The sequence below is a fragment of the Rhincodon typus genome, chromosome 19 (genome assembly GCF_021869965.1).
Source record: "Rhincodon typus isolate 14 chromosome 19, sRhiTyp1.1, whole genome shotgun sequence".
NCBI lineage: Eukaryota > Metazoa > Chordata > Chondrichthyes > Orectolobiformes > Rhincodontidae > Rhincodon > Rhincodon typus.
Genome location: NC_063350.1, coordinates 26,933,431 through 26,945,857, shown reverse-complemented (window position 1 = coordinate 26,945,857; position 12,427 = coordinate 26,933,431). Strand labels below are relative to the sequence as shown.

General features: G+C 37.5%; 1 protein-coding gene across 1 annotated transcript in view; it reads left to right on the top strand.

Annotated features, from left to right (window-relative positions):
- Positions 1 to 12,189, top strand: part of si:dkey-70p6.1 (uncharacterized protein LOC570575 homolog) — a 93,941-nt gene extending 81,752 nt beyond the window's left edge. The window contains exons 7-8 of the mRNA XM_020530210.2: positions 2,190 to 2,249; positions 11,465 to 12,189. Of these exons, the coding sequence (XP_020385799.2) occupies positions 2,190 to 2,249; positions 11,465 to 11,962 (558 nt within the window). The 3' untranslated portion in view covers positions 11,963 to 12,189. The remainder of the gene's footprint in view (positions 1 to 2,189; positions 2,250 to 11,464) is intronic.
- The last annotated feature ends 238 nt before the right edge of the window (positions 12,190 to 12,427 follow it).

Genomic DNA, 12,427 nt, shown 5'->3' with positions numbered 1-12,427 from the left:
AGATAAGAACATAAGAAGTAGGAGCAGGAATAGACCACTCAAACCTTTGAGCCTGCTTTCTGTTCAATACTATCATGGCTGTTTGATTGTGGCATCAATTCCACTTACTTGTCAGCCCCCAATAACCTCGATTGTCTTGTAAGAATTGTCTGACTCAACCTTAAATATATTCAAAGATGCAGCCTCCATTGGGATAGAGAATTTCAAGATTGATTGCCCTCTGAGAGAAGTTCTTTCTCATCTCCAACTCAAATGAGAGCCCCATTATTGTGAAACAGGTGCACACTCAGTTCTAGATTTCCTCACGTGGGAAACATCATTTCAGCATCTACAGAAACTGCCGGAAAACCAGAACTGTTCTGAACAAGGTTTACTAGACTTGAAACTTAACTCTGCTTTCTCTCCACAGATGCTGCCAGATCTGTTGAGTTTTTTTTCCAGAAATTTCTGTTTTTGTTTCTGATTTACAGCATCCGTAGTTTTTTTTTATTTCCACTCAGCATCTACCTGGTCAAGACCCTCAGAATCTTAATTTTAAGAGGATTATTTTCATCTTCTAAATTCAAATAAATATAGGCCCTAACTGTACAACCTTCAACCTAGAAAATCAAACCAGGGAACCTTTAAGAAATTTCTTCCAAAGGAGACCAGAAGACTATTTGGGCTCTAGGTATGATCTCACCAATGCTCAGTATAGTTGTAAAAAATAATTCCTTACTTTTATGCTCCAGGCCTTTTCCAATAAAGGTCAACCTTTGATTTGCCTTCCTAATTACAAGTTTTCTAATGTTCCGTTTGCTTTTCTAATGACTTGCTTACATGAAAGAGAAAAACATTACAGGGATACAAGGCAAGAGTAGGGGAACAGGACTAAGAGGATTGTTCTTCAGAAGGGTTGGCACACACTTGATGTGCCAAATGATTACCTTATGTGCTGTACTTTTCCGTGTTCCTGAAAACATGTTCCCAATCTTCAGTCTATCCTTTATGTTAGCAAGGGGATTTTTTTCTGTCTATATTAAAAGGATATGCTGTGTGAATGGTTCTTTAAGATTTCAGTTTTATGATCATTTTAGATATCAACTGCAGATCATATTTGTGCAGTGATGATATGACCTTGCATGTTGAGCATTCAACATGGTTAAATGCTCCAAATGGAGTAGAAGGAAAGAAATAACAGATTATTGAGAAACACTATAACATGTGCTTGGGACAGCTATGTTAGCATGGCAAATTGATCTGTAGTTTTTTTCTTAGAGGTTTGTTTAGGTCTGACTCTTTCCATCATATTAATGCCGGGTCCTCTCAGTGACAGAGGAAACATTGACCTCTTCCATGACCTCCCACCAAACTTGCTGGTTTATTTCTTTTTTTAAAAGGTGCCTTCAGTTAATATGAAGATTTGTCCTTATTTCCTACAGCCTGATGAAGTCTATCAGAACAAAGTACAAAGTACTAAATCACTTCTAAATTGAATTTCAGGACTTGCCAGTGGGCATGAGTGACCAGCTCTGCAACACTAAGCTGGGCTAAGATTATCACACTTTCCTGACTGCTATAAATATTGTGTTGCCTGTTTGCAGTTCTCAAATAGATTCTTATACAGACTTTTATTTTGTTACAGGCAAACAATAACATAGTGGTAATATCGCTGGATTAGTAATCCAGAATCCGAGGTCAATATTCTGGGAATATGGGTTTGAATCCCTCCATGGCATATGGTGAAATTTGTTTTCAATAAAATCTGGAATACAGAACTAGCATAACGGCGATCACATAACTGTCAATTCACATAAAAACTCATCTGGTTCATGAATGTCCTTTAGGGAAGGAAATCTGTCATCCTTACCTGGTCTGGCCTTCAGGTGACTCCAGATCCACAGCAATGCAGTTGGACCTATAACTGCCGTCTTGGCAATTAGGGACAAGCAATAAATGCTGGCCTAGCCAGTGAAAACCACATGCTGTGAATGAATAACTTTTCAAAAGCTGATTATACAGACAAAATTCAAGCACCAGCGCATGGTACGGGATATAACAGTATAAATGTCATCAATTCTGAAGTAGGTTATACAGTTAAATTCAACTCTTTGTAAATTGTAGCTAACTATAAAGCATGTTTTGAAGCAGTGAATTCTGTTAAAATGTTCTGTTGTACTGTACTTATAGAAATATTTTACAAATTACAGGGAAAAGGTTACAGCTTCAATAAATCGCATGAACAACTCCACTCACTCACAGATGAAGAGGTTTGTAACTTCCCAATCTATGAATCTGTCAATTTATTTATACATTTAGCTATTTAACTACATTTATTGACAGAGTTGTAAGTTTGCTTATGACCTATCTATATTCATTTATAACTTGAGTCTGCATATTGTTTTTGTTTTTACCTCTCTAATTGTTTACTTGCCATATTTATGTGTGGTTGCATACTGGCCTCTAAGTCTAAAGGTATGGCTTCAGGCCACTTGCTAGGGGCTTTGGGCAGAAGTTGACAGAGGGACAAAGTGCCAGCAATCAGATTGTATGGCAGCTCCAGCAGTCTTGGCAGCCCCAGAGCTCTGTCGTGGGTGCTGCCAGAACGGCAGACAATCCCAAAGATGCGGTCCAGTGCATCCCCTAACACAGGTAAGTTGAGGGCATTGGGCAGGGAGTATTAGGTGACCTTAGAGAGAGGGACAAGCAAGGAAGAAGGAGGGGTTTCAAATTCTGTGTGGGGAGAAAGGATGGGAGGGGTGCTACTTTCTAGGGGTGTACACACAATGTGCAAAAGGCTCTCCTTGAAGATGATATTTCTCTATGACCCCTACCCCACCAGCTTCTTTCCCATGCGTTTTTTAAAAGCTTGTAAAACAAAGCCCTCCCACCTACCTGCCTACCTACCTCAACAACATTATGGAATGGGTAGGTAATTATTTTTAATCAACCTGTTCAAACATGTCATGAGCTCCAGACCTTTTGATGTAATACTAGGGTCAATTGAGCTTTCAACAAGCTCATTCAATCCTTAATTATTTATTTTCATATGTTGGGTAAACTGCCAGTTTTAGCTCCCATCTATCCTCAATATCGCGGGAGTGGGTGGGAAGGTGATGGGCTGAACTTCTGCCCTACTTTCTGTGGCCCAATCATCAGTAGCAAAACAAATGACATGAACGTTTATTTTATTGTCAATCATGGGGATTTGCTATAAGCAAATTGATGACACACATCCTACATTACAATAATTACTACATTTCAAGTAGTACTTCATTCATTGTAGAGCTTTGTGATGTCCTAAGGCAAATGAAAGGTGTTTATTTTTGTTTTGATCTATCCCAACTCCTTCATAAGCTTACTACACAATAAAACTCCGCAATCCCATTCTAGGATTTGATTTGCTATAATTTTGTGTTAACAATGTATCATAAATACATATATATATTAAGATTACTACAGGTTTTCTCTCCATCAGAATACTAGACAAGCTTAATTAGATCTAATGGATAATTCTTTTTAACAATGGTGTTTTGAATTAGAGTTCAAAGGGTAACTTTTCAAGGTCATAAAATTTAATGTTATTGTTCCACCTCTGATTCATTCATGTCACAAGCAAGAAGAAAAGCAAATTTCCCATTCTTAGAATATGCGTAGACTGCTACTTTCACACAGCCACTTAAATAGTGGGCTATCTCTGGAGACAAAACTATTTGAACTGAAGACATTGAAGCCAAGAAATCTGTTCCAGAAACTTGATTTTTAATGCCAATATAGCGTAAGTCAAGTTTAAAAAATGTCCAAGTGGTGTATTGGGCTTCAAATATAAATTGTGAATTTATTTCAAAGTCCTAACAATGCTATGGTAATTCTGCCAAGATCCCAGAACAAAATGTGTGTCAGCTGTGTTTTCTACAGCAATCACTCTTGTACCTTTACGACAGTATCAGCAAAGCTTTTAAGCTTTGGAGTTTGGAGAAGTTTTGAATTAACAGGAACAGACTGATTGATTGTTACAAGATAACATTCCATTTTCATTTTTCAGTCATTCTAGGCCAGAAATGAAAGCACAATTGTCACATAGACTATTAAATTATCAGTTAAAGAACAAAACTTGCAAGTGACATACGGGCAGAATAAGTGTTACCTATTAGTGTTATCAGTCAAATGCTGCATGACAGATTCCTGTTTCTTGTTGGTTTTATGGAGATATCAATACTTGTAGCTTATATTAACTGCTTCCTCCATTCAAACAGCAGAGTATGGGAATTTATGAATTTAAGTATTCCTCTGGCATAAATGAAAAGTAAACAGATTGTAATCAGCTTGATTCTGTTAGTAATATCAAATAAATCAAATCTTTTCATCCTGCACTCATCAGGATAATTCACAAGACATGCCCAGATAAAGGGAAAATAACAGTTATTCTGTATGGCAGGAGAGTGCTGATTGGTTGGCAATTGGACTCTGATTGGTAGAAGCATAGGCATGGATAATGCACTAGCTAATGGCGTTCACAATGGTATATGAATTTCAGTGCCAATGTGATGCCAGGAATGTAGGTCATACAACCCAAAGACCGGCAAATTATATCAAACAGCATATCCCTTCAAGTGTTTGTAACAAGCAAGATACTGAATCTACCCAATCAGCCTGCAAAACTCATGACACAGTGTCCAAATTAGATATGATTCCATAATTGGACAACATTTGATAAATAATCCTGAGTGTGCAACAGATGACATTTGATAAATAATCCTGAATGTGCAACAGATGACGCTGACAACCCAGTTATGACTGTCAGTTGGACTTGCATTGTGGCATACTTGTCTATACTGGAAGCTACTGCAATTAATATTTAAGGTCCCATTCTTTGTTGACAAGAGCATGTACATACACTACACTTGCTTCACCTTAACAAAATAGGTGCCATCCATTCTCTAGATAATTTTTCAGGGCAATGTCTTAACCAATCAAAATCAACTTGTCTGGTTTAAAGTTAAACAAAACTTGGCAATTTGCATTCATTGGTGCATTCTCCATGGCAACACCTTTACCAGTAACAGTCCTTTTGCTTACTAATCAGTATTCTCCTCCCATACAGCGTAAATGTTGTTTTCCCTTTATTTTGGTAATTTTTCCAAATAGTCCAGTTGAGTGCAAGGTGAAGCTTCATTAATTGTGTCTTTTTAGAGCTCTGTTCGACCAAATGAATATCAACTATCCAAGATACTGCAGCATCATATTTTATGTTCATTCCTGCATATATATCCTATTTTCTAAAATGTGTTTGAAGAATAATTTCTTTCAGATATAAATTACCATATTCAAAATGTTAAATTTTCAGTTGTTTAGCCAGCAATTTGATCTACATAGATTTACATACAAGTGACAACACCAGAATGAGAAATTCAATCAAACCCATCTTTATTGGTGTTTATCTTCCACATCAGTCGGAGTTCTAACCCCATTCTTTCCCATATTGCTTTATTAAAACTTCCTTCAACTACTTAATGCGGCTATTCTTTAATTTTGACAAAGAGCCACAGGAATGGGACAGCTTGATAGATCCTATAGCTGTACAGGGAAGTGACATTATAGATGCATGAAGCCTTTAAGGGAGAATTTTCTTCTTCATTTCTTGAGGAACAAAAATCATTTTAATTTTAGTTGGTGTTCAATGCTATTAGGTGCCCCTTGCAAATATCTTTAAATCTAAGTCTAAATCTGCAAATTCTTTACATAAGTGCTCCTTTGGAATATGCCCAAGCCACTGGAGATAACTGTGTTTGAGAAAAGTTATTAGATTTGGCAATGTAGTTTTTGCAAAAACTTTGGTGTCGGGAGCTTTGTTTTCTGAATTGATGCTTAGCATATAGTCTTGATAAGAGGTGTGGAAATTGGTTAATTTACTTCCCTGCTTAATATAGGTGCTCTAAATCTTACTGACAAGTGCACTGTTATTGGACATGTATCTGTCAGATCCACATCGTGGTATTTAATGTTAGTTTCCATTATTATAAGAGTGACTACTTCAGACGCACTGCACTGGCTGTGAAGTGCTTTGAGACATTTGGTGGTCATGTTAAAATGCTATATAAATGCATTTCTATATGCCTATTCCTACACAAAGGTAGTCAATTAGCCAAATGTGGTTGCTCCCTTTTCTATGCGGGAAAGAAATAACTAACTTACATTTATAAAGTACTTTTCTTGACATTGGAACATCCTAAACTGCTTTAAAGTAAAGTCTGTACTTTTGAAGGAAATTCATTGTTGTGATGTAGGAAATGCAGCAGCCAAAACTACACACAGTAAGCTCCCAAACACCAAAGAGATAATGACCAATAATCAGTTTTAGTGAAAAAAACAGAAATTGGTGAAGAATTTCGGCAGGTGTAGCAGCATTTGTGGACAGAAAGCAGAGTTAACATTTGAGTCCAGTGACCCTTCTTCAGTTTTAGTGATGTTGACTGATTGTCACATCACCAACCAGACTTCTACCTGCACTCCTTCAAATCATGCCATTCAGTCTTTCATATTGCATTTGAAAGGGCAGCTAGGACCTCAGTTTAACATTTCAGCATTATCTTTGGCAGTGAAGCACTCTCTTGGAACCTTATTGGAGTGTCAGCTTAGGTTATGTGACCAATTGTCTTGAGTAAGGCTTAAACCCATCACCTTCTGGCTGAAAGATAAAAATGCTATCACTGAGCCAACACTGCCAACCAAGAGTTAATTATATATACAACTAATTCTCAGTAGGATAACGTTTATTATTTCTAATACAATGTTAGCGACTGAAGCTTTTGGTTCAGTCTCTGTAGGGTCAAAGTCATTGTCTTTCAGTCTAATAGTTAAATTGAATTCATCACAAACCAAATAAAAACTATGACAAAGTTGTTAAGTTTTACTTTACTGAGTGTAACAAGCTCTGCATTCTCACTAAAAAAAAAATTGCATGTCAAGTGATTTTGATTTTACGTTTTTGTCTTAGGCATGCAATGGTAAAGAGGTTTCCCTCTGCTTTTGTATGCAGTAATACAGTTTTGGGACTAGATAAGAAATGTAATGAAGCATCAAAGATTGAAACAAACCAAAAAGGGTGCCAATTTAATACTACTATTGATTTCCAGACTGTTAGATTGTTTATTGTACTAGATTATACCATTTAATGCCATCATTTAAAGACCTAATCATTCTGACGACTGTTGTCAGTTGGAGTAGATGAGCATTGATTCTGCACACCAATCAGAAATTGCTTTTAATGATGAACTAGGAAGACGTAGCTTAAAAACAGTCCAAATTGGGGGAAATGTACTGTGTACAGAAGTTAAAATGAGCTAACAGGGAGGCTTCAAAAGTTAATGTTGTGTGGGTTTCAACTATCATGTGCTGTTTAACTGCTTTAGTGCATATGCAATGACTTCTGGGATGGATAGTTGCCGAACTTGTTCACCCAATAATTAATAGCTGTTGACTAGATGTTCTACTGAAAGTACACCTGTAGCTTACTACATTAACTTAACAGTATTTTTTCCCAGTCTTTCTGTTGCCAATAGAATAATTTCTAACCATTTCCACTTTAGTAGTGTTGTCACCAGCGACTATTTATTTGTTCTGAGGATCCCCTGCCACTGTGACAGAGAACCATGTAAATTTTTAAAAGTCATAATATATGATCAATCATTTAGAAGGTAAAATTTTTTTTAAAAATAAAAATACTAACAATAAAAAATAAAACCAGAATATATGTAAAATGTGTGGCTGATCTGCACATGTCAGTTAACTGTTGAGTTCATCAAAATTAATTCAGGTTCTTTTGCCCTGCCACATCTCCTGCAGCAGAAGAGTCTAATCATGTAGTCATTATCCACTGTCTAGAACTGCCTCTGAAAAACTTCCTCTTCATTTTCAAAAGTCTTTCCAAGTCATTTTTTGTCCCCCAACATGCCTCAGTCCATTTCTTACTCCACTCTCACATGCAAGGTATTTTGGCTCAAATTGAAGAAGAAAGTTCATCAATACAAGGTACTCGAAGGCCTTTGTGGAAAACCTTTTCCGTCCACGAGATTTCTTCAAATACACTTTCTTGCCAATCTCTAATTGCAGTCAATTGGCTAATTACAACCATGTAGTAGATACTATGCAAATCCAAGAGATGAGGTTTGTAATCAATTATATGAAACCACAGCTGCAATGCAGAGCTGAGTTAACATTCTTACTGATATTATCACAGACAGTATTAAAAACAGTAACATGGGCTATCCAAATATGTATTTGCAAAAGTTCATGATGCAGCAAATATTGCATCTGTTGTCACATAAACTTGTTAAGTTCTACCGAAGCAATGATTCAGGACAAGCTGTCCCTGGATGTCCTAAGAACTAAATCTGTCAGATAAACATCCAAAAATATCTCATTCAAAGTAACCTTTCAAATTCGTTCTCTGGACCCAGGAGGTTTAGAACAAAATCTTAGGGAAGTTGGATGGTCATCAGATTTCACTCAGAATTCTGTGCTTTATTTTGTAGTTATTAATTTACTAATGTTAATTTACTGACACTGTTGGTCTGGTTACGTGGAACTTAGAGAAAACGCTTCTAAGTTTTCTTTTTTAAGAAGTTGAAATCATGTTTTCTGATGAATAAGAAATGGGGTCCTTGGGAGTGTGACAGTATTTGCAGGAGATCTATCCAAATAATGTTTCAAACCACAATTCTGTTTTTCATTAAAAATGATTATATTAAGTGAAGAGTCCAAAGACCAAAATAAAAGTGCAAACTCAAACGTAATAATTTAATTGGTTAAACATTAGAAAATGTCACAGAATGAATAAGCCAATACCACTCTGCAGATGGTTTTACTCTCATGCTGTCACCCTTCTAGTATTCCTCTTTTTCAAGCAATGATCTATCTTTTAATTGAATTAATGGAATCTGCTTCAATAACAATGTATGGTAGAGAATTACGTTATATAACTACCTTCAACAAGAACGAATCCAAACTTCATTATTTTGGTGAAATCCCATTTAATAAATTGACCAGTATGCACTAATAAACCAACGCATGTACAGCACCATTGTAATGTTTTTCTAACAGTTGCACTTTAATTGATATCTAAACCACCGATATTGATAAGAAGGATTACATCAACAAAGGTGTAATTTATTTGGTCACATGGCAAGTCCAAAAAGCATTAATTAGTTACTTTTAGGGCAACAGGTTCAAGCTTCCCAGAGGCCAACATTCCAGACCTGATGTGATGCATGTGACAATTACATGTGTTTTCAACTGTTAAACAATAAACACCCAAATACTTCTGTTGGTTTATGCAGAAGGATTTAAGGGTATTTGTACAAAATCACAAAGTCAAAATGCAGTTGCAGCAAACAATTGGGAAGGTAAGTGGCATGTTAGCCTTTATCATAGTTACTCAGTTGTAACCCAAATCTTCCAATGGGAAGATAGTCATCGCAGAAGCATAAACATGAATTTTGAGCATCAGGACCATGTGAACATCCTGATGCAGCTTACACTGGAGGAAGAACCCTTAAGTTGAAACTGCCGAGGGTAATTACCCAGTGTTTGAAGGTCTCTGATAAACTCCTTAAACTCCTAGACTTCAGAGGGTTCTGACTGCCTTAATTTAAGTAGTTACTAAGGAAACATTAGAGGAATTAAAACCTGTTCCAACTTCTGGGTAACTGTTACATTGACCCCCACTCATCATTGATTCCCACCTTCAATTTTGGCCTACCCCAAGGGAAGCCATTTCTCCCACCCGCAGACTGAAAAATCTTTGACCACTCCTTCCCGTCTCTCACCCACCTCACATGACCCGATACCCACCCTGCTAGACCTGACTCCTGGCTATTCCGCCAGACTGAAACTTCCCCGGTCACCAGACCTGAGAACCTGCCTTCCCCCAACTCCTTCCCACTTCATCCCCACCCTCAGACACACCACAGACAACCGGCAATACCCCTATCACCTCACCAGACTCAACCTGCCTCCAGACCACAAACTCAAATACCTCACATCCCAACCTGACTTGACCCAACCACCCTCCCCGTGATTCTCAAGACCATCTCCCCCTGACCAGATCTGCCTCAACAACCTGCAAATCTCCCAAACCCCAGATATTACTCAACCCCAGAACTACTCTGAGCATAACCTGCAATCTACCAACCTACTCCTTCTCCTTCCTGCCATCCTATCCCCTCATCTACCTGGCACATTACCTGCTCACCCCCTGCCACCCCAACTCATTTATTTACCTGGCACCATCTCCTTCCCCTAACTGACACCACACCTTTATATCCACCTGGCACCCTACACCCCTTTACCCACCTTCCATCCCAATGCCTTGATCTTTCCACACACCTTTACCCTACCCCATCCTTACCTTTACAACTTTCAGTGGTTGCGAAAGCAGCATCAAGGTCATTTAAGTTCTGAAGTGCAATAGAAAATATTATGAAGAGGCAGATTGGCTTCAGCACCAAGCCACTTTGCTGCTGGCCACGTGCATTTCTGTCCTGGACTGGACTGGACTGGACTGCATCAGCTGAAAAAGCTCCTGCTCCGGATTTCCACACAGAGGACTCCTATAAAAGTAAATGCATGTTTTTTTTGTCTGATCAGGATTGGAAAAAGGTATCCAAACTGATCAGAATATTAGAAAATCTTGCTGCAGTTATAGGTAGTCTTAGTGAGACTGCAGCTAGAATATAATGTACAGTTTGGTGTCCTCGCTGAAGGAAGGGGTGCAACAAAGGTTCATTAGATTGGATGACCCACGCATCTGAGGAAGCAATGAGAATAGATTGAACAGACGGGGACTATTTTAGCTGGACTTCCAATAAATGAGAGATGATCATATTGAAATGTATAAAAGTCTTAGAGGCCTTGACAAGGTAGATGCTAAGAGGCTATTTGTCTTAGCTGGATATTTAAGAACAAGTGTTCATTGTCTGAGAATAAAGGGTCAGCCAGTTGGAATGAAAAATCAATTAGGACTGCAATACTGAATTTATACCTCAATACAAACATTACTTTCTTGATTTTACTGTTTAATTTGTATCATTCACTTAAAAGAATCATGATGCAATAACTCAGCTGTAGTTATTATCATTATTATTTATCATTCCCCATAATTGGCAGAATAGGAATCATTCTTTTGAAATTGAGCCATGTGAACATGCCAAATTTGTAGGAATCTGGTTTTTTCTATTATTTTAATAGAGGTGTCAAAGCCTGTCATTTAACATTGACAATCAATAAATCATGAACAAATAACATTTTGTAAGGATCTTTTAAGCAATTGTTCATCATTAATCACAAGCCCAGGATCAGGGCAAATGTCAGAGAAGAATTCTGATCAACTCCTGTGATATGTTCCACAAATTTCAGTTTTAAGTTATTTCCGTCATGGAATCGATCCTATCAATATTCTGTACCTGATATACATTTTCTCTTACAGATTGCAGCAATGTATTCAAAGGTGGTAAAAAACGGTCCCAGAAAGGAAATGGCACTATCACTGAATACAGGACTCCAAAAAGGAGGCAAATTAAATCATCATTTCTGGTCAACTGGGAATTTAAATGAAGAAGAGTCAGAATATGAGTCCATCAAGAGCCCACGGTGGCACTCAGGCAATCAGATAACGGGCGACGAATCTGATTATGCTTCAGTTAATGAAAGGACCTGGGGAATGAAATTCAGAAATGAAGGAGGAGGAAGAGGAAGAGATGAAGAAGGGGAGGAGGAAGAAGAACCTGACCCAGGCTACGAAGCAATTAACATAAAATGGAAGAAAATTAATTTTGCTATTAAGAGTGGCAAAATACACAAGATTGCTCATGAAGCCCAAACAGAAAACTATTATGAAAGTATCAATGAACTGCAGCAGAGCCGTACACATACACGAGTGCTAACATCAGGTGATGGCAAAGAGGTCTACATAACAGGACTGTAGATGAGCATTTCATAGCACGGAGTAAAACTCCACTTGTGGTTGAAGTTGAACTGACAATATCCTTTTCTTAAAAGGAGGAAGTCTGAGTTATATGAAGCAGTTTGATCATTTTAGAAAAACCATGACTGATGTCTTATGCGATGGTAGAATTTTTAGATCCAGTGACTGAAATATAAAACACACAATAGTATTGATCAACTTGTTGCCAATATTAGTGGATGTACACTTACCAACAAATAGAGGAGCTAATATTGAAAGTGACTTCTTCCTGATTAGTACGTTTAATGTTCATAACTTTTAAAGGAAAAAATAATACTCATCATGAAGAGGTAAATTTCTGTAATTTACTTGACACAATAGTCTAGATCTTCTAGTCTCTGAATAATTGGAGACTGGATGTACCCAACAAGATGTATATCAGGACCATGTAGAAGTCCTGATACACTACGCAGCAATTGGCCTGGA